General features: G+C 40.8%; 2 protein-coding genes across 6 annotated transcripts in view; one reads left to right on the top strand and one right to left on the bottom strand.

Annotated features, from left to right (window-relative positions):
* The window catches only part of UBE3D (ubiquitin protein ligase E3D), a 76979-nt gene extending 60600 nt beyond the window's left edge, over positions 1–16379 (bottom strand). Inside the window, exons 1-7 of the mRNA XM_059842548.1 lie at positions 16289–16379; positions 15767–15969; positions 13681–13771; positions 9142–9373; positions 4972–5041; positions 2486–2555; positions 1534–1642 (exon numbers count right to left, since the gene is read on the bottom strand). Of these exons, the coding sequence (XP_059698531.1) occupies positions 1534–1642; positions 2486–2555; positions 4972–5041; positions 9142–9373; positions 13681–13771; positions 15767–15969; positions 16289–16350 (837 nt within the window). The 5' untranslated portion in view covers positions 16351–16379. The remainder of the gene's footprint in view (positions 1–1533; positions 1643–2485; positions 2556–4971; positions 5042–9141; positions 9374–13680; positions 13772–15766; positions 15970–16288) is intronic.
* Positions 16380–21142: 4763 nt separating this feature from the next.
* Positions 21143–23360, top strand: part of DOP1A (DOP1 leucine zipper like protein A) — a 60203-nt gene continuing 57985 nt past the window's right edge. Inside the window, exon 1 of one of the 5 annotated variants that reach the window (XM_059842542.1) lies at positions 21143–21213. The gene's annotated coding sequence lies outside the window, so the exon portion shown is untranslated. Of the gene's footprint in view, positions 21214–21332; positions 21583–22247; positions 22269–23360 lie in introns of those variants that run through there. The other 4 variants (XR_009485880.1, XM_059842541.1, XM_059842544.1 and 1 more) reach the window with 4 other exon arrangements.

Raw genomic sequence — 23360 nt, 5'->3', positions numbered from 1 at the left:
ATTTATGTAGGTAAGCACAAACACTGTGAACTAGACTCTTTGGCTCATTATCAAAACAAGTTGGACAGCTGGTTCATGATGCATCAGTGATGAGACTACTTGTGTAACTTGGCTGTGTGCTCACAGCCTCCAGCACCCACGTTTTACTGTTTAGCTAGTGACAATCATTAACATAAACAGAGCTTACACTATATTTGTGTCCACAAGGCCTCTGAGTCCTAAGAGTTAACCCATGACTCCAGAACAACTGTTGGTGTGTATACAGTAGCCAGAACCTCACCCTGGACAGGAGTAAGGACATTCTGATGTTAAATACTAAAAAACACCTGCAAAAAACTAACAACTAACCAATATAATGGAAAAGATGCCAATCAGAAGTCAGTCCCTGTCTAATTCAGCCTGCTCCTCTAATCAATACATTGGCAAAAATGCAGCTCAGAGCTAAGAGCAATGGCCATCTACTAAATAAAGGGATTCTTCTGTTAAAAAATAATCAGTTTGCGGTGTCTAAACTACTAGACTTAAGCACCAGAATTTTACATAACTTGGGAACAGATAAGCTACAAGGGAAAAATCACAATGACTTTTGATGACTCCTCAATTAGAATATATATAGTTATGGGTCTGCTTATGAAACCTTCATTTTATCATCACAGAACAGATATTTCTCAGAGGTTGTACAAATGTTGTCTTGGCACTAAAATTTATTTACAGGCAAAAGATATACACTTCCCTCATCATCTGGATGTTCCAAAATCATAGAACTTGGATAATGCATATATAAAACAGCTTATATAATTACACTGCCTCAAGAAAGTGCATTTATAAGTTTATCCAAGTTAGGAATCTCTAATCATGCATTTCTTTGTGTCTATGAATTATTTCTATAAACCGTAAAAATACAAATTCTATACCCATATTTAGACTGGACATAAAAGAAACATCTCTGGTTTCAAGTGTACAGTATTAACTTAACTCTTATCCATCTTAAAAGTTTGAGAAATCTAGCTGTCACTATCTAAATATCAAGCTTAACCAAGTTTAACAGCATTAGAACATTAAGTATAATAGGCAATTTTATCTTTGTCTTCACTTCACTTCGCAATGCAACGTACTGACTACATGAATAGTCCATGAGACTTGAGACAGCGCTTGTGAAAGATGCTATACAATTGGATTCACTTCTGGTGATTAAAGAGAAGAAGTGCTGGAGCAAGAAGGTGAAATATACATTAAAAAATTAAAACTTAAGCTTTCCATATTTTCTGGATACAAAATAGTGTTATTTCTGTGCTACTTACAGTGCATCTGTAGTACTTTCATTACTGCATCAATAAAATTTCTACGTGCACATCCAATTAGAGTAAAAACTTGTGGATATTATTAATTGAACAGATGTACCTCAGAACCACTTCAAGAACTTGAATTTGTTAATTTTTTAAACATACAATTAAGAACATCATAAAAATGCATTTTAGGAACTGGCATACATGTATTAATCTTCTTCACCAAGATGAAGACTTAAAAACTCACCAGAATATAGGTTTTTCCATTATCTCCTTTTATGGTGAATCTAAATGTGCTTTTAGCAGAGGATAATTCCAAAAGACACTGAGCAACAATACTCTGTACAAACTGAGACCTGTTTAAGAATTAATCACATTATTGCATGTTTTCATAGCAACTACAAAGACAGTCATTCATATCTATGCACTACAGGTAAATGAGTAACTCATACTTCAATTCCACTACATCCTACAACCACATTTTACTGAAAGACGGGGCTTCTTTACCTTCCTCTCACTAAAAACCAGAGAACTTTTTATTTTCTGCAACAGGAATTTTTAACATATCAGGCTTCTAAATTGCTTTATACCCTTTATTTTGGCTGACACCAACTGTCAAATGCTAAGGAGAAGCTTTTCCCCATTATATTTTGCACATTTGAACACAAAGTTCAGAATTATGCATATGTTTCAAATATAATTCCCAAAAAAGAAAGAACTGTGATTAAACCATTGTACATGATACCAGGTAGCTAGATCAAGTTCTGTTTCATCTTAGTCTTAAATTCAAACTGAATTACTTGAAAATCCGAAAGTCTCTCTTCAAATTAAACATTTCAAAGGTTATTTAATTTAATTTAACACGAAATAGACTTCTGTTTCCATAATTAGTCACAAGACACTGTGCAAAATTACATAATTCAAAATAAAACAGTATTTTATTTTGGCTGATCACCTTTAATCTTGAGACACTGTGACAAATTATACACAATCTCCTGCATCACACACAAAGATGAGCAAAAAAACTGCACATGAGTGAATTCAGGCTACTTTGCCTTTACAATGCTTAATTCAGTGATGATTATATAAAATTGCACTCTGTTAATATATGCAATTATTCAAGAAACTACAAAATTAAAGCATTTCTAGCACCCTCTCTAAAACATATACTTGAGCAAATTATGCAATTATTTTGTTACCTTGGTGTTGGACTGAAACTTCCCTCAGCTGATTGAATAATCACCTCAGTGACATAATATTTAATGGTACCTAAAATGAAAAAAACATTTTTCAACTATAATAGAATAACAAAGATAAGACTGTAAGTCACCATATCACTACACTAATCAAATACTTGTTCAGTAGTTAATTAAGAGGTGCAGCAGACAATCATATTTTGCTTGGGTTTGTAGGAGTAGAAGCAACCATAACAAAAAACCTACATTGCCTGAGGAAAACTGCTCCAAGCTAATTACAAGATCAGCAATTTCTCATTCATATTGATCTTTGTTTAATGCTGGGAACAATCATCTTGAAACCAAGCAAGCAAGAGCTCAAGCCAAACCCAAAAGATGAATTGAAAGAACTTTCCTAAAGCACTGAGATCAGCATAGCTTACATAAGTATTTTAGTACCCTCTGCTGCTTAGTAATGCTGCAGTGAATCACTAGAGACAGTTTTAATAACAGCTCACACAGGGGAATAATTTCCTTCTTTGCTCAAAGAGCAGAATGGAACTTCTTTCCGAAAATCACGCTCACTCAACGTTAACACTGCATACATTCTGAATTCCAATGTAACTGTTCACCAAAAACTCCACTTAGACAGCTTTTCACACTAAATAGAAGTGTTTGAAATAATTTAATCCCCATCAATGAAGGCAGGTCAAAGATGATCATATTGAAGATCTGGGTCTGTGCTGCAAATACAGCCTAACCAGAGGGCCAGCAAGACAAGTTAAGAGTCATAAATTAATTCTACTAAGCCTCAGCATGTGAACAACTGGAAGATTAACTTGGTCCACAAGTTTCAAGGATGGAAGGGTTTTATCTGATCTCTGTCCACACATACCATTAAAACTGGATGAAAGCAAACATTTCAGGAAGACGCTTAATCTATTTTAAACCCTCCAAAGGCTTGGTAACCCCTTCTCCAGGTAAATACTACACTTTCTAAATTATCTTCAGTGTTAGGAAATTATATTTTACCTCTAAAGTTAATTAAGTCTGCTCCATGCTATGTGAGTTCTTGGAGACAGGAAGAAAAGACAGTTCAGTCTCTCTAGTTCCTCAGCCATTAACCTGAGAAAGGAATTGGTGCTACTGCTACAAGGGTATTGGGAATTCCGATGTTTGCTTGCAGAGGGATAGAAGCTGTGATTTGCCAAGAAAAAAAGCATACAACTAAATGTGGATAGAGTTGGGGGAAGGGATAGCCCATGGGGGAATCTCAAAGCTGAACCTGGTCTCCACAGCTACACCGCTCTAATCCTGCTTTATCTTCAAACCACTTATAGCAGCTCATGAGGAAGCACCAAAGCATGCCAGTCAAGTTTGCTCTCTAGTCTCTTTTCACATAGATGGTTCTGCCTAGACTTACATGATACATCTCTTTTGTTCTCTGAACTCTACCCAAATTTCCTTCACTACTGAAGAAACATGGCCAAAACAAAGGATATCCTATCAAACTTCAGCCATGTGAGAGTCCATACCAAATCCCTGCACATCAGTAGTGTTTGCCTTTTCCCACTCTCACTGATCTATTACTCATGACCTTGTTATTCATGCTCTTTTCCCAACACTCCTTTCCCAAAGTCACATCTTGCTTTGAGGGCTTTCAAACACTGTACCTTAAATTTGGTTTCATTAAAGCCTGTATTGTTCAGATCCCTGTACAGGACAATCAGAACATTCTGTAACAGAAGACAAAGAAGACCTTCTGTCCTGTCTCACCCTATGGCATTTTTTAAACAGGCTTTGCATTTTCTGAGAAGTTTTTATATTCACCAGATCTCTGAACTGAGGCAGGCTCTCACTGACTGATGCAGTGGAAGAGAGGGAGGATGAAAGAATGAATCCCAATAATAACAGTCTTATCATCGCTTATCTTCCAAGAATAGCTGAATTTTAAAAACAACCAGACACTCATCTTTACACCACTTCAGGTAAAACCTGCTGATCCAATATAATTACAACTTTTAAACCGATAATCCCATCAGCTCATCACTGGATGAGGATGAGACATAACCTGTTTCTTTGAATAGGCTTCCTCCCCACAAAACCAGGCTGACTGCTAGCAATCTTCAGCTTCTACTTGTGTTGATCAAGTTCTGAATTTACCTTTCACTTATTCTGCAGAACGGACAGGAAAACAAGCAATCTGTAATTTCTCAAATCTCTACTTTCACTGTGATTCCTAGTAAACTGGAGTCATGCACTGAGTCTTCTAAAGGTTTGGAATTAGCCAAATATGCCACAGAAACAAGGATAATCAAAATTGCTGCTGAAAGTAATTTTCAAGGTCTAACACTGGAAGCAACAACTTCATCTGTTCCAGAAGAGAATGAGACAAACACACAGGAATTACCACTGCACCTTAGTGATAAACTATTTTCCTACATTGTTTTTATCCTCCAGTGTTCAATGGTTGATGCAGTCAAGTCTAGTTTTGTTTGCACATCTCATACCTGATGAAACTGTTTCTCCCAGCATTGTCTTGCAGCGCTTACAAATTACTTTGGTATTATCTTTTGACTTCTGTAGGACAAAAAAAAAAAAAATCATTTAAATGTCACTCAGATATTCTGAAAAAGGAATGCATAGCTTAGCATAATTTACAGAGCAGACAGGAAACTTTTTACTTGTTTCTGTCCTCTTTATGTTTACCTGCACACATATATGCCTTCACTACTTCAGCTTTCTACACTTGGACTTGCTTGCATGTTTCATATCAATTTTAAAATCTGGCAACATATCCACACAGCACAATCTGTAATGGCTAACAGGCGAATCTTGTAATATTGAGTGGCTGGGTGATAAAATGATAAGCTAAATTTGATTGTGTTAAGGGCGAAATAATGCACCAGATATTAAATACTCCATAATATATACAGAAAATAGTATGCTGCAATGTGACTACCATTACTCAGTAACAAGTTTTTGTAACAGTTTACTGTGGACAGTTTTATAGGAGTTGAATACCAGTACAGTGTTCAGCAGAGAGCAGAAAATGTCTGCAGATTATTTTGAGTTACTAGGAAACAGCTGAAATACACAACACAGCACGATATTCCAGAAAGGTGCAGTGGATCCTGTTCCTGAACAACGCTTCTCCCTCTATTCAAACAAATACAGAAAAGATATTGACAAAGAATAACTGTCAGAAGTGCAAAACAGTTCCCATATGTAGCATGAAAATACATGTAACAGGAGAACATATGGAAGACAGAAAACTGAGGGGTATCATCAAGATACCTAAAATCACAAACGTTTAGGAAAAGCTGAACAGAAAAAAACCCAAACCTATGCCCTCATAGCTCATGCTATGAAATTCCAACCTTGTTTGTAAAAAAAAAACCAGGAAGGCATTTGTTGCACGATGCATAATATAGTTTAGTACTCAGTGGAGGAAAGCATTTTTCATATTAAAAGTATAAAAAAGTTCAAAAAGTCTTCATAAATTCAGAGGAAGCAATGTCATCAAGGGTCTATTAAAAACAAAAAATGTGGATAACAATATCTAGTTCAAGGAGTCTCTACACTCTCCAGAACATCACTGAATGTTTGCTTTAGCTTTATGCATCTATTACTGCGCTTTGAAAAAGATCTCACTTCTAGATGAAATCTACCCTATTAGACTCCTACTAATTACAGTGATAATATTTAAAATCAATACATCAAGCAAGCAAGCACAATTCTTACTTTAATCAAAAGTCTAAACTTCAAAATTGCTTCTGTGTGGGCTAATTAACCTGGGTGTAGCACATTAGAGCTCTGATCTGAAAGCAGTACATATATATATAACCTTAATGACGGTCAAAAATAGAGAATCAAACTAACAGCCTGAGAGCTGACTAGGTTGCAACTACAGTTCCCTTGTTATGGAGATCAGGAAAAGCATCTGATTCATATATATGCAGTTATCCCCTTTCCCATTTCCTACCTTGCTACTCCTCTCAAACATATGCAGTTAAATTACTTGCTCAGTGTGAAAAACAAGGATAAACAGAAGGTTTTGTGTAAGCCAGTGTTTCAGACTAGTACAAATACTGCACAGTACAAGTACAGAATACACACTACTTCCTTGAAAGCTACAACTTGAGAATTTTTTTTCTGACTATAGTTACAGGTGCTGACTGAGAACTGTGCCTACAAAAACATCACTAACTCCTTGTATCATGCTTCAATGGAAAAAGGGATAGTTTTAGCACAACTAATTAAAACAATTTATCTGTTTGACAACTTGCAGCTGCTGGCAATCTGCAGATGCAGGTGGATCACAAGCCTAATAGTTTCTGTTCCTATTCCTAAGGATCACTGATATAGTGTCAGAAAAAATATTTTCCCCAAGAGATACTATTAAGATGCTGCAAGACCATGTGACATTTAAGAACTATGTTACACTGGAAGACTAATAGATGTGAAAAATATGTTTGCGATGGACGGAGGCTGTCTTGGTCCCACTGGAGTCTGGAAAAGATTGTTTAAGCATCTCTGGTACATTCCTGCTACTATTTTGGTCATAGGCAAACACTATCCAAAGAACTGCAATGCAATTAAAAAGGAACTTTCATACTGAAGCAGACTGCAACAATATTCTCTAAAATGAGAACATTTATGCCAATAGCAATCTGTCTTGCCTGTAACTTTCTATTACTCATATTATGGAAGAATTTTCTGCTTCAGTATGAGGGTTTTTTTCCTTATTAGTCTAGCTTCTGCTGGATCTAACAGTTGTGCTCATTTGCTTGGCAACTGAGTGATGCTGGAAATAAGCAAACACAGAAATGAGAATTCATTGCAAGTGTGAAAGATGTAGAAAAAGGGATTGGACACAAACAAGGAAAAAATTCTCAACTTTGATCGAAGTATAAGGAAGCAAACATGAAAATTCATCACACTAAACTACTATTGTATGCCTCTGACATAACACAGCCTCCTCCCTTATTCAAAAGTTCTGCTGTTACCCTGATTCAACCCACATCTCAATAAAATCTTTGTTCCACATCCTTTTATTACATTTCTGCCTCCAAATCAATCCTTTACTCACAAGCATTCTTTCTGATCAAGAAGTGTGCAATATGAACTCCATGAGCCCTGCCTCTTCCCATATTTTTTCCTGGTGTTCTAAGATCTCTTTTAAGACTACTGAAATGCAAGAATTCATTTTGGCAACCACTGGCAGAAAGCACTGTCCTCTTGGAAATTTGGTATCATCTACTCCACCTCCTTCTTAAGGAAACTTAGAAGAAATAACTCCATTGTCACAGAGTTAAGCCAAATTGATCTGCTTCTGCCATGCTGATTTATTTTCCTCTCTGCATATTCTGTTTTTCAAAGAACAATGGAACAAGAAACCACAGGGACCAAGCTGCAAGCCTTGCAGATAGGGACCACAGGACAAAACTGCTCCCCACTCAGAGGGGTTGCTCGGAGCACTGCACCAGCAGCCACTGAACTGTGAGAATCCTGGTGACTCTTCCTGGGGATAATACATATCACTATTAGCAGCAGGTAGAAATTAGGGAGTCTGGTTTTTAAGAGATTAAACGTTTCATGCTAGAAATCTCTACAGAATAAACCACCAATTTTTACAGACACAAATTGCCAAGGCAGCAATGTAGACAGTTTAATACTTTCAATTGTGAGAAAATACAGCATGGGTAGGCCCAGCCTTTGTCAGAACAAATGCAGACATGCAGTAGATTAACAGAAAAGGTTTTATGGAAATGTAGGTTTTGGTGAACTGAGTTCCTGGATGTTCTTCTGGCAGAAGAAAAGATCATTGCTTGAACTCTTATACAAGTGCTAGATGTCCAAAAGTAAACCACTGAACTGTCTTTCTTCATAGGTTTTATCCCACCACTGAAACATAACCACCAACAAATGGTGATGGGCAACATCAAATTTTGATGTTTCTAAGCCAAATGATAGCCTTCTTCATATAGACTTGGTTGATAAATCTATCTTACCCTAGAACACCTCAGAAACATCAACATGAAGAGCTACAATATAGGATGGCAGGCTCCTTTCACTAGACAGAGCAGTCAAACAAACTCAATTTCCTTACTATGCTTTAAGAACCTAGGCAGCCACATCTAAACGTAAAGCATGCATTCTGATATTTCCATGTCTTTCTAAAACTAAAAAAAGAAAAGAGAAAAAAAAAAAAAAACACCGCTTTAATCATAGCCATGATTATGCCTCAAGTCCCAGTGTAAGAAAAAAACAATTGCTACTTCAATTTCCATGTCATTCTTTGCTCCACTACCCTTTAACAAACACCTAACCCATCACAGTTATTAACTTACTGAATTCTGATGTCCTTCACTCATGATAATTTTGGGGGAAAATATCTGGGTTTAGAACTACATAATTAAGTAGCTTCTGTTTCTAGTACTAAGTTCTACTTGCATACTGAGGTCAGTATCAAGACTGTGGTGTGAGCTTTAGAAAATGTAAAACATAGCCTGGAATATTTTCTGGCTTCTGTACAGCTGAATGCCAAGAACTCCCTATGACCTTCAGAACAGTTCTGTAATACGTACAAATTAAATAAACTAGTTTAAAAAAAAGTACTTTACAATGAAAAAGTCCAAATAACTTCACCTAAGAACTATTTGAAGAAAATACTTTACCAAGTTGGAGTTACTCTGCGAAACATGGTGTCCAGCCTCTGAGCAGCACACAGAAGATTCAGGTACATGTGATTCATTTCTTGAATTCAGCAGAAAAAAAGTGTCTCCAACAAAACAGTCACCGTGCTGAGGGTGCAAAGTTCTTCCAGCAAAGGGGTCGGGGTGGCAGCACCACTCTTCAACTAAATCACTCCAGTTTTCACTCGGTAGAGGAAGAACTCTGAGAAATATCCTTTGAGGAAAGAAAAGACAAATATTTCAGTTATGTTATAATTCACTTCTAAGACACTTAAAGAGAGTTTTGGCTTCCTACAAATAGTGGGGGAAGTATGGCATTTTCTCAAAAGGAAGTGTTTGACTCTCTTTCCAGCCAAAGGCACTTTCTTTGGGTGAATTCTGAGAAAGCAGTGGCTGATTTTCCTGGCAAATCTGTGATGAAGCATTTCCCAAGGGTGAATCTCCAATGATTATAAGGCAGAATTTGACATAGTCCTCCCTTGAAATTAATCACGTGGCAAAACAAAACAGTTCTACCCAGTCATGAAAAATATGACAATGAGCATTTGCAATTACATTTATTATTACTTCTTGTACAGTTCCCTTGCATCAAATGTTGCTGTAAAAACAATAGAAACAGACTCATGCCACAGCAAGATTCAGCTTGTTGTCTCAGATACCAGGCTTGAAAAAGCTAAAACCTGAAAAAAAATACTACAGTACATCTTCATTAAAAAAAAACCAAACAAACTAAATAACAAACAAAGGATAATTCAATCTTAATTTCGATTCAGATACTCAGATCTGACTTTCAGAAGTCATATACAAAAAAGGCAAATCCCTTTCTCCTGGGTAGCTGTATGGACCAAGGATACTGTTTCTGGAAAAATACTTTGTTTTCATTATCAGTTATATTGGATTTACATTTTCTGCTCTCTGCCTAGTTTCCTTGAATGGTTACCCTATTTCCTCAGCTGTCGCCTGAAATTTTCAGAGCTTCTTGATTCTACTCCTTACTTAAAACTTGCAAATACAACTTTGCTTATGATGTTACTTTGCAAATAAAAACACAGCTGCTAAGCCAACAGTTAGGCATCCTCCCTTTCTTGCAGTTCCCAAACTAACATTTTCAGAAGATGTCATTTCTTCTCACTGTAGCTTCTTGGCCCCTTTAAATTGTTCCGTGGGTGAAAGAAAAATGTTTTATTAAAAAAAAAGCCTTTTTACCTAGATACACAATACATTTTAAACTCTGCTTGCTCCACCTGCAGATGAAAGTTGGAATAACTGATCCTCTGATGTAGCTTTACCAAAACTAAGTAAGATCATCTCTCAGCACTGCTCATGTCTGTCTTCATTTTCCCTGGTCTTATATACTGTTTGAGATACTACTCAATTCTGCCAAAGTGACAGTTTAGTTCTGATGCTGGTCTAATAACTGATTCTTCATCAGCCTTTACAATTAGTTACGGTGCCTGGACTCACTGCAAAAAAAAAGTCTTCCTGTATTGCTTTTTGCAAAAACGTAACAAAAAGCTAAGCAATGTTCTTACAAGGGAAAAAAAAGACAGACATTACCTTAAGCGGCACACTCATGCTTTCCTGTTTCATTAAATCAACCTTTCTTTACTCTCACAGTCTACAGCATAAAGATTTTCACTTCTTTTCCAAGAAAAGCAGTTTTTCCAGCCAGTAGGAATTTCCTAAATAAACTCCTCCTAACTCTGAGCTATACAGAAAATAAACCATTTCCACTGTATTTTAGGCTTTTGCCACTCATGGGTGGGAAGCCATATCCTGGGTCACCAGAACTGGTAAACCGTAACACTAATAAAAATGGAGCCTTCCTAGAAAAACAAACAAAACCAACTTGAGGCTACTAAAAAACATAATAAAACATAGAATACAGAGTGACTTTTCTTTACAAACTTGCTCCTAATAACAACTGAGTTTGTACTTGAAAATAACTACCTAGGCTGCTTTCACAGTCAGAGAACAACAAACAATTCTTAGGTTGGTACCTTTAGGAGTAGCTTTCTCCTGAAAGTGTCTAATATAGCCAGGCTAAATCTCCTGCTGTAGATAGTTCCCAGATTCCAATCAGAAAATTAGGTAATTAACTTATTTTTTAAAAGTTTGAAGTTGAGCACTAGTCTGTAAGAACCCTGCCATAAGGATATAACTCTTAAATGATCTTCCAGGCTAAGGTAAGTATTTGACCATAGAGACCCCTGTAAGACTGGATTAAGAAAAGTAACCCCAAATGTCATTATTAACTAATACCCAGTAATGCCATTCTGCTACTGAAAATACTGAAAACTTGAAGTAAAATCGACTTTAGACTTTTAAACATTTAATAACTGTTCAGTTCTATCAGAGAAAAAGAAGAACAACTGCATTTCTTTAACTGCAATTTCCCTTATTTACCTATTAAAAATATTGGGACAGCCCAGCTTGTCAGTTAACTGTGAGGCTTAACACTACTTATGTAGGAAAATTGTGTGATTAGATTTCCCCTGGCATGAGTTTTTCCATGGAATATTTGCGCAGTACCAATTACAATTTGTTACATGCAGTCTCTCCTGTCCAGCTGATGAGGGGAGTGATAAAGCAGCTTTGGCGGGCACCTGCCATCTGCACACCACAAGCCTTTAAGAATTTCTTCATGACAGAAATAAAGTTTTAAAGACTTATATTATATATGAGGTACACTTAGCCAAACTGGAAGGAAAGAAAGAAAAAAGAAAGTATCCCTAATTCTTTGCAGCTCTTGCATGATGAAAGAATAAAAAATCTAGTAATTTTCTCTAATGTGTGTAATGTGAGGGCAATGGAAAAGCATGAAAGAGCATAACCCTAACCTTTGAAGAGTATCAGATTTATGAAAGGAAACAGACTGAGGCAGAGGATTTCAGAAAATGTATAGAGTCAATTTTTGTGCATCAAGGAAGGATTACTTACATTTAACCCATTCCTAGTACATTTCTTAATCTAACCTTTAAAAGGTAACCCATTCCTAGTACATTTCTTAATCTAACCTTTAAAAGGAAGAATTCCTATGCAGTCTCTAACAGCAAAAAAAAAAAAAAAAAAAGCTTTAGAATAGGTTTGGGGTGTTTGGTTGGTTTGTTTTTTTCTTTCATTTTAACCTAGATTCCTCATGCTTCAGCTGAAGATTACTGCCACCTTCTTTACAGCAACTTCCCAGATATTGGGAGAATCTTATGTCTTCTCCACAGCCTAATCTACACTAGACTCCATTTATTTCAATTTCTTCTTAAAGGTATGATTTTCTAGATATCAGGTGTTTCTTATTACAGACCCTTGCCAAGTAATTCAGACTTTAATATGCTCTCTTTCACACAGTTCTGCAATTTCCCTTCAATCCTGCCACCTCTGCTGTCACTGTCATACTTAATTTTTCCTAGAGAGAGGAACACATGAATTCTGTAGCTAGAAGTTCTGACTACGCTACTCTTTCCCTTTTGGAAATGCTGGAACCGAATGTGTTGGATACACTGGCAGCTCCACTTTTCTACTCCTGTCAGGTTTTTTTAGTGGCAACATTCAAGGGAATCAAAGGCTTCCTGAAAGGACAAATGCCAAGTAAAAAGGCATGAACATGCATTCTTTTTCCTTTCTCAAAAATTCTGCTTGTGTCACATTACAGGATGCAGAACCAAAAGATTTAACCTACATGCATATGAATTTGATATGAATTTGCTGAAATTCAAGAAAATTCCCACTAGAAGATGCAAATATAAACGTGCAACATGTTTTGAAAGCAAATGTTACTGAGTAGAAATTAGAAGTTCCACTACTTTACAAAATAAGAGTTATTATTAGACTTTCTGATGAGACATTTCAAAAGAGAAAGTTAAGAAATCCTCATTTAGTTACATTCAGCTAGCCATAAATCCATACCTATGACAAGAAAGTAACAGAAGAGAAATTTAGAGAATGAGACATATTAGGAGCCACACAGATCATAAAAGACTGTAAGTGCACCTCTAACAATTCTTATATATTCAGCTGAAGCTGTCAAAATTGTTCATCAGAAGAGCTAGACAATGCAGCACCTTTTTATTAAAAGTCTCATTCACTCTGCAGACTTTTTAAGGAACAGAGATAAGGACGAGTCACACAGCTAAGACACAGTTCCTGTTTCCCAAATTTAGCATCCCTGAACTATGTGGAGGCAGGCTTTGCTTAAAAGATAAAAGGAAGCTGTGGTCAATATCTCCATTCTGAGCAGCCACTTTATAATTACAGCATGATGACTGAAAGAAATTTATGAGACTGAAAAGAACTGAAAAGGATACCTAAAATACAGAGGAAGAAAGAAATCAAGGAGCAAATGAATAAACAGCTAAAAACTGCTTCAGGTAATTTTGCTTTTTGCCATCTACAGTGCTTCAAATGTGTTCTTGGCTATCAGTTTCAAAATAAATACCTTTTAACTGTCTCAAAGAACACAAAATAACATGAATACCAATCACTATGGCATTTATTGCTATAAATACAAGACACTGCAGTACTCACCGGTCGTTCACTACGGCGTCACCACAGGACTGACAGTAAAAGATATAATTCTTGTTGGGTTTCAGGCTTTCCCTCAAAGTAAAAACCACATCTATAGATGGAAGGAAAAATATTAATCTTCAAAATAATGTAAAATTTTCAGTCCCTTGTCCAAAAAAATCTTGCCAAATACCTCAAACCAAAAAGGATGAATCTAACAGACAAAGAAAAAGGCTGACATTTTAAACACAACCTTATTTTTTCAAAAGCAAGTATTTAGGTTTAGGAAAAACTTGTTATCTCCACCTCTTGCCCCATATTACTAAATAGGAACTGTATATGTGAGTAATGATTTTCAAGGTGCAAATCTTCTTTAGAAGGGGAGCTGATATATTGCTATAATTGCATTGATTATAAAAATCAAAATTCAATGCCACTCCTTTGTAATGCTATTTCTGATAATCAATGTATGTGCAATATGAGGGGACACACCAATATGTAACACAAATAGTCAGGATGGGGAGCAGGGTCAGACACTAGTTTTACATTTTCAGGCAGGTAAGAAACCAACCACTGTGGAACCACTCCAGGAAAAGATGGTGAGCAACGGCCTCTGCAGGCCAGGAAAGCAAAAATAGTCTCACAAAAGGCAGCTCAAACAACTTCTCCAAAGTAAAAAAAGAAGTTATAAAAGTCTCCCCAAATTATCTGACAACATTAAGCGGAAGAAAAGTAAAACTGTAAGCCTAGTTCTAGGTATGAATATGCTTTGCATCAGCCACTTTCTCAAAATTAAGAATCAAAGTTTACTGTCAGCACTGACATTCAGTATTTGAAATTTAGGATACAACCACAAGAGAAAAGTACTTTAATGTGTTCCAGAATTTCAACTATTTTGCATAATAGTACAAAACATCAAAGAGTAACTACGACTATCCAATATACCTGTTGATTACCACCTCATTCACATACTTATTTTTCACTAGCATGACTTTCCAAGGCTGATTTTTAAAAGTTCATCGTTGGTCTTTTGAAACATGTCTCATTAATAGGACACATTAAATAATTTTAATATAACTGAGTTGTCAAAGCAGATGCATAATCACAGTTGCCATCTCAGCATACTAACAGAGTTTTCCAATGTGTTTCTGGGGCTGCATTACTGCATATTACATATTTTATCATCCTTTTCTACTTTAAAAGCTCAGAATGGCAATTTTGTGTTATTTAATATATCTTTCTGTGTCATATCGTATGATTCTAAACATATTGAGCTTGGATGCCAGGATGAAAGAAAGCTGTACTTCTTTAGCTATACTTCTATAGCTTCTATAATGTAGTAATAATAATGCCTTCTATTTATTGCAAACACAACCTAGACCTGAATTAGCATAATGGAAGGAAAAAAGGTAACTTTGCAGATGCTACCTGTGACATTAACCTCTGAATCCTCAGCTGTGAGAATAATGAGTCCCCAACACAAACCCTTTATGATTAAGTGGTCAGGGATGGACAAGCATAGTCGCTGCCTGGATGAATCAGATTACTCCATTACTGATAGGATGGGGAGTGATGGGTACAAATTGAAAGAAAGGAAGTTTAGGTTAGGAATTCAGAAGAAATTCTTTACAGTGAGAGTGGTGAGACACTGGCACAGGCTGCCCAGGAAGGCTGAGGATGGCCCGACAGCGGCAGTGTTCAAATCCTGCTTGGGGAAGTCCTTGAGCAACATGGTCTAGTAGATCATATCCCTGCCAATGGCAGTGGGGACTTCCGACTAGATGATCTTTAAAGTCCGTTCCAGGACCTTAGCATTTTATGATTCCATGATTTTCACCTACCCAATGCGGAACAGGAGAGAAAGAAAATCACTTTCAACTATATGGGGAAGTATGGGTGGGGGGAACTGTGAGCAGATCCCAAACACACCGCGTTTCCCTTTCATTACGTCACTTTTGCACTTTCCGTTTCTAAAACTGACAATTCCAGAAGGTGTTTGCTCTTCAGAATCCACACTTCACAGCCTCTCTGTTAAACCTGACAAGTTCCAGGTCACCCTCCCCCGTTTCGCAGCGCCCGCCCAGGTCGTGCCCCTGCCCGCCCTCACCGGCGGCGGGCGGCGGGTGGCGCAGGCGCACGCGCAGGTGCAGCCCGTCCCCGCGCAGGAGCCGGAGCCCGCGGCACGAGGACGGCGCCAGGCTGACCCCTGCCGGCAGCGCCGCCGCATCGCAGCTCCCGCCGCTCCTCACTTCCAGGGAATCCGCGTACACCGACACCTCCACCGGCGCGCTGGGGAGCTCCGCCGCCGCGCTGCGGAGGAAAAGCAACGGATATGCCTCGGTAAGGAGCTGTCGGGGTGCGCTGCTGCTTTACACAGGACGGCCCGCAGGTCCCCCGCAGCCCCAGTCGCGCCCCGAGATCCACGCGGTGAACGAGGAGCAGCCGAGAGAAACAATCCACCGTTCTCAGGAAAAATTTATTTGCACAGTAGTGCCGAGCCGAACAAGCAGGGGGCCGCGCCCGCACACAACCCGCGTTGAAGGCTAAGGACGCCGAAAGCCAGACCCGTCGCGCCCCCCGGCTGCCCCGCACGTCCCGAGTGGCGGCGGGCGGCAGCGCCCCGCACTACCGGACAACCAGCAGCGCGCTCTGCGTCGCCCGCCTGATCTCCATCAGGAACGCTCCCGCCATGCCGGCACCGCGCCGGAAGCGGCCGCTCTCCCGCCGGCGCAGGCGCGGTGCCGCCGCCCGTCGGTCACAGCGCCGCCTGCCTGGAATCGAAGAGTCCCCCCCCTAAACCACACTAGCCGGCGCTGCTTTCGGACACCTCCTGAACACTTCCAGGGATGGCGACTCCACCACCTCCCTGGCAAATCCATTCCAGCCCTTAACTGCCCTAGCGGTGGAAAATATTTTTCTAATGTCTAATCTGAATGTCTCCTGTCTCAGTTTAGGGGCATTCACGCTAGTCCTGTCACAATAGGCAAGGCAGAAGAGACTGGCTCCCAAAACCTCCTTTCAGGCAGTTGCAGATAGCAGTGAGGTCCCCCCCGACCCTCCTCGAGACTAAACAACCCCAGCTCCCTCAGCGGTTCCTTCCTTGTCAGACAAGTTTTCTAGAGCCCTGTTTCCTTTCTCTGGACGTGCTCCAGCACATCAGTATTTTTTTTGAATGGCCCAGAAAATGATCACAGCACTGGAGGTGCGGCCTCACCACTGCAAAGCACAGAGGGACTACCACTGCCCTGGTCCTGCTGGCCACACTATTCCTGATACAGGCCAAGATGCCACTGGCGTTCTTTGCCACCGCTGGGTACACCGCTCGCTCATACGGGCTGTCAGCCAGCCCCCCCGGATCCTTCTCCGCCGAACGGCTCCCAGGTCACTCCTCCCCAAGCCCGTTCCGAGCGCAGGATGCAGCAGCTCGGCCCCGACGGTGCCCTGGGAGGCAGTGGCAGGAGGGTGCTCCGGGGTCTGCTGTGCCCCCCGGCTTGGCCGCTGCTGGCCGTAGAGTCAGGCCTGGGGGCCCAGGGATGAGTCCCTTCGGGTCCCGAGCCCCCAGGGTCCAGGTCTGCACAACCGGCTGGGTCTCACGGAGTTTTCAATGCCCAGTCTCTTCTGTGTCAAGATCGGGCTGTCATCTCCTGCTTTCCTGCCACACCACCTCCGGGAGGAACCTGGGTCTGTTCTATCGGGCACCTCGCCACGGGAGCTGTGGGCTGTGCCTGGGGGTGTGTGCTCCGGATTCGTGGCCAAACAGGGTTGATAACGAACTGCTGATTTAGCGATTGCTGAATGGTGTTTGCATACTGTTAGGGCCTCCTCAGTCTCGCTCCACAGGGCCCAGCAAGTAGGCTGGAGGTGGGGAAGAGCCTGGGGCAGGGGGAGAGATCGTACAGCTGATTTGAATCGACCAAAGTGATGTTCCATGGCACATAACATAAGGCATGGCAATAAAAACTGCTGATGTTCAGTCAGTATCTGAGCAATGGTCACTCTTTCCAAAGTGACCATTGCTCAGATACTGACTGAACATCAGCAGTCTTGTTGTGAAAGGTGCTGAGTGATTGTCTGTATGTTTGGGGGGATTTTTTGTTCCTCTTTCCCTCATCCACTAAAACATCATCGTCTTAACCCACAGTTTTTCACAGTTTTTTCAGAAGAGCTTTTGCTCTTCTGGTTCTACCCCTGAGCTAGCAGCTGACTGGGGTCACTCCATCACTGACTGCGAAGTTCAGTCTGCGCAGAGGCTTCTGCTGAGACGAGGCAGGCTCCCCAGCACTGGGAACTGTGTCCTGTGGCACCACTACTCGCCTCCTGCCTTGTGAAAAAAACCCTTTTGACCCTTTCTTACAGCTTTACAAGGTTTTCTGAATTTCTCCCAATCCATGTGCACTCAGCTCTTGAACGCTGTCACACTGTACTTGTAAGAAACAGGCAGGTGCTGCTCTGGGGTGAGTTTTTCTACTGCCTCTCGTGAGATCTTTTATCAAGAGACTGTAAGTCCACCCTGACACGCCTGTGTGACTTTCCCTTACCTTATGAACACTGTCACCACTGCACATTTCATCCAGGATGCTGCCCTCACAGTACATAAGAAGATGATGTTCAGTATTCAAGGACACCAAGGAAAGAAACTTTCACTTGGAAAAAAAGGAGTCTTTCTGCAATGTTAGAAGTGTTTACTTTTTAAGAAGTCACAAGACCCTCTATGGTAGCAGAGAGTTATTTGAAAACATTATCTGCAAAGCTTCAAAAAAATAGGCAAGTTTGCACAGATTACTTTTATAGCAATATGTGATCAAAGACAGGATTATAGTAATCCTTAGTCCTTGGAGTTATCAAAACCAAGTAGGAGAGTCCCAAAGAAGAAAACAGAGTAGGGTTAGATTTTGTGGGAGAAATACAGCAGGCAACAGACAGTTTCAACTGAGTTATTTGGTTGTTTTTTTACAAAGCATGAATTTATTAAAGTGTTCTAACATGGGACTGTACTGTCTACATGCTGCTCTGAGTGTGGTGGTGTGGGATTCTGTTTCTATTTGTTTCCTTTTTTTTTTTTTTTAAAGGAAGAAAAATAATTAGTTCACATGGTGGGTTTCAATTCCAATTACTTCACAAACAAATTTATATTTTGAACTAAATTGTTGTGGACAAGTAGGTCATACATCAAACATAAACCCCATGTAATTATAGGAGAATTGACTCCTAGTATTAGTTTTAAAATGGCCTTTGATGTTACAAAGGCTTACCCAAAGCTACAAAGTTATGAATAATCTTAAGTGTTCACAGGGGGTGAGCCTTACTTATTCAAAATTGTCTATTATAGGTTTCTCTCCATTTCTGCTATGAAATAATTACAGAGAAAGGAAGGTAAATTTCCTACAGAGCAAGTGCACCTAACATCAGTGTTGCACCCAGCCCAGTATTTTGACTCCAGCATCAGTAAAATAACATACTAATAAGGAAGAGCTCCATAGTGTGGTTGTTTCCAGGTACTTCCCCTGTGGGTACATCCCCTACCCAATTCCTTCAGTGTCCACTTATGGATGTGTTTGTCGTCAATATGAATAACGTATCCTTCAACCTACAGATAGTGTCCAAGTCCCCAGCCCCTGGTGCCCATATGTTCTAGAAGTTTTCTGCTTTGCAGAAAAGAATTTTCTGTTCCTCCTCATTCTCATACTGTGGGATTTGGTTAACAACAACTTTGTTGCCTTTCATGATTTTGTAGAATTTGATCAGTCCTCTCCCCTGCATTCTTTCTCTGCATCGAACAGTCACAGTCATTATTGCTCTTGCTGTTATATAGCAGTGACATCTCTCCACAGTGCCTTTCCCAACTTCTCTACATCCCTCTTGAGCTGTGAAGACAAGAATTGATGCCGTAATCAATTTGAGGCTGCACCAGCCGTTTTCACAGCAGCCAAACAACTACCTCTGTCTTGTTCTCAATATTCTTCTCAATGACATACAATGTTTTTTTGATTGCCACTGCACATAAAGTCGATGAGGCAATTTGAAAGAAGTGTTTTGGAGCTCTGAGCTGTAACTGCCACTACTAAATTCAGCACAAGGGAAGCTTAGAAATCCAACCACTCTGCAATGCAGTAGCATTTGAAAGCACATGATCAGTTATGGACAGTCACTTCCCCTCTGTGAAGTTCACCACTGTTAAAAAGCTCCAAAAGCACAACCAATCTAGTTAACAATTACTTCTCAAAAGCGTTTATAAGTATCTTCAAAAAAAAAAATTAAGTGTACCATTTTAATAAAAATACATGACACATAGAGTCATACTTGATGCCTCAGAAAACCAGTGGAAATTGTCAGCTTTCCAAAAAGTAACTCTTTTTCATGTAGTGATTCCTGGTATAGTTTAATGAGAAAAGGAATTGCATTTACTCTTTATTATTATCCCAAGTCTGGAGAATAAAATTAGACTTCATTAAATATTGTCTGGCAACGTAGGTCACTCAGTAGAAGATTTATAATTATGAGATTTTCCCCCGGCAATATTTCAATATTTTAGAAATACTTGTTCTCAGACAAAGCCTAAAATATTAATCACGTAAGCTGAACACACCTTTTTTTTTTTTTTTTTTTTGCAGTTACTCAAGTCATTTATGACCATAAGCTCTGTTTGCTATTATGAAGCTTGTTTAAATTTGAGAACTGTAATGATGACCTAAAACGCACAGATTACAGTCTAAGAGCTGTACCCTTTATACTGTGGAACTGGCCAGTTGAAAAATCACTCTTGCAATGCAGTAAAAAAATGTCCTTTGAATACTGTCCATGTGGGCACCCATACATTTTTTATGTGTAGTAAGGATTCAAGCATACTAATCACAAGAAAATTTAGAAAATTCCCAATACAGCTACTGCTAACATAAAGGTAATATCACATCATGGCATCACAGACCAGTTTGGGTTGGAAGGGACCAGGTGGGGATTGGACTTTCAGAGGCAATTCTTCACAGAAGGGGTGCTTAGACATTGGAACGGGTATCACATTCCAATGGAGGTGTTTAAAGAAAGACAGGACGTGGCACTTAGTTCCATGGTGTGGTTAACATGGTAGCATTCGATCATAGGTTGGAGTCGATGATCTTAGAGATCTTATCAACCTAACTGATTCCGTGATCTTAGAGATCACCTCCTTCCAACGCCTGCTGCCGTGAGCAGGGGCACCTTCTACTACAGCAGATTGCTCAGATCCCCATCCAATCTGGCCTCGAACACTTCCACGGATGGGGCATGCACAGTTTCACTGGGCAACCTGTTGCACTGTAATCTTCTGAAGAACCACCCACCTTCCATGTTTACCCGCGCTGTATCTGGTACACTCAGTAAATATCAGGCGAGATAAACAAACCCGCACTCACGCGGAGCCCGCTGCGCGCCCGCGCACCTGTGCAAGCTTCCCGCCAGGGGGCGCAGCGCGGTTGAGCGCGGCGGGCGGGGCGGGCGCGGCGCGGGGCACGCCGGGAGCTGTCAGGGCGGCGCGGGGGTGCCGGTGGCGGTCGGGCTCTTCCGGCTCGGGTCGCTCAGGTAACGCCGCTCCCTCCGCTCCTTCCCCGGGACCTTGGTACGGGCATGCAACGCGGCCCGGCGGCGGCTGCTGCTGCTGCTCCCGCTCCCCTCCCTCCACCCCAGTCGCCGCGCCGGTGTTGGGGAGGGTCCGCCCCTGGAGCCGAGCCGAGTCGGCCCTCTGCTCTACCCTGCTCTGCCCTCCCTTCCCCTCCGGCACTGTCGTGGCGGACGGCGGCCGGGCCGTACTGGGCTGTGTGCGAGGGACAGGTGCTGAGGAGCCCGGGGAGAGCGGTTATAGCCTGTTAATTACGCTGCATCAATTGACCTGTGGCACCTGTCCGCCCTCCCCGCCGTGCTCTGTCCCCCCGCAGCGCGGAGCGCGCCCGGGTGAGTTTCGGGCTGCGGAGCCTCTCCCCCTCCCTCACCGGCAGCGGCCGGCGGGGCCTGGCTTCGCCTTTCGTGGTGGAGCTTCCCCAGGGAGCTCTTCCCACCTGCCTGGGAATGAGCTTGGCGTTGGGCTGCTAGGGTCGTCCTGCTTTGACCTTGAGCGTCCAGGGGACTGTGGGCCTCTTTTAGGTGAGATTCCCGGTTGCTGGAGTTACTGCGTGTGGTATTTCAAAGGATACATGGGACATACGGCTGTCACTGGGTTGTGTGATGCAGGGTTAAATTTCATCTGTTGATGCAGAGATGGCCTTAAATCTTGTGATGCCAATTTGAAAAGCATAAATATATGACAGCTTCTGGTGGTAAACGTTTTTCAGAAATAATATTTTCATACCTGTGACATTAACCAGAGAAGCCTAAACAATTTATCTCTTTAAGTGACCTAAAATATGTTAGATATGAGGTGCAGGTTTTAAAGAGCTTATTCTGGGTGACTCAACCGTTGTTTTTGTTGCTGATTGCAGGAACCCTTTCACTCCTAGATCTTCTTTCAGTATGCAGTAATAGTGAAAGTGTTATGGTTCTCAGGTTAACTGCAGAGTGTTACTGATACCTGAATTCTGGCTGTAGGAGTGTGAAGAGTTGGGAAGACTGTATCTAAAGAGTAACAGGCTAGATACTTGCAGGTAATAAGGGGCTGCATTATAAGGTTGAAGATCCTAGTCTCTTCATTTTGCTGCCAAGGCTTGGCCTGTGTTAAATACTTATGCAGGCCTGGCTATCAGATTTGCTCTCTTTGTTTGTGGGGTTTTTTTTTTTTTTTGTTTTGTTTTGTTTGGTTGGTTGGTTTGATTTGGGTTTTTTTTTTTTGTTTTGTTTTTTTTTAATGTTGGTACCATTTCAAAAACAGGGTGGAATACAATAGACCTTTTGCTGATAGTGTGATGCCTAAATATTGTGATTATCCAAAATGTACAGTAATTTTCAAAATAGCGTGTATGAATGTTATGAGGGGGGATGTCAGTTTGGAAACAGGCAGAATATTTACAGCATAATTTGTGGTTTTGTTTTCATTGACATGAGAATTGGCACTTTTGGAAACTAAGCAGCCTGTAAATGATGTTGGGAGAGGCTGCATTTCTAGCTCACTGAATGTCTTGCTTTCCCAACTTGCTGGTAGCACCTGTGACAGTAGATATTTAAGCAGCATTTTACAAAAAAAAGGTATCTTATATCTTCCGTTACTGGAGTGGCTGTGCTTTTGAGTGGATGGTTCTGTTCACAGCGTAGGCAGTGCTTTTCCTGTGTAAAATTATTGGCGTGCCATGCAGACCATTAGAAATGTTCATCGCAGGCACAGCAAGCTGTGTGGGTAAGGTGGTGCTGTGGTTCAGCCCCAGCCCCAACCAGCGGCCAAGCCCCATTCCCCTACCTGCGGTACAAGGGAGAGAATGAGAAAGATAGTAGGAAGAAAACTTGTGGGTTGAGATAAGGACAGTTTAATAGGGAAAGCAGCAGACGCACAAGCAAAGCACAGCAAGGAATGAAGTCACCCCTTCCCAAAGCAGTAAGGTGCTCAGCCAACTCCAGGAGAGCAGGGAGGGCCCCATCACACCTAGCCGTGGCTTGGAGGAAAACAAACACCATCATTACAAATGACCTCCCCTTCCTCCTTCTTTGTATGCTAAGCATGATGTCATGTTGTCTGGAATATCCCTTTGGGCAGTTTGGGTCACCTGTCCCAGCTCTGTCTTCTCTGAACATCCCATGCACCTTCA

The sequence above is a fragment of the Haemorhous mexicanus genome, chromosome 3 (genome assembly GCF_027477595.1).
Source record: "Haemorhous mexicanus isolate bHaeMex1 chromosome 3, bHaeMex1.pri, whole genome shotgun sequence".
NCBI lineage: Eukaryota > Metazoa > Chordata > Aves > Passeriformes > Fringillidae > Haemorhous > Haemorhous mexicanus.
The sequence above is the reverse complement of the archived record's forward strand: the minus strand, read 5'-3'. Positions and strand labels throughout refer to the sequence as shown.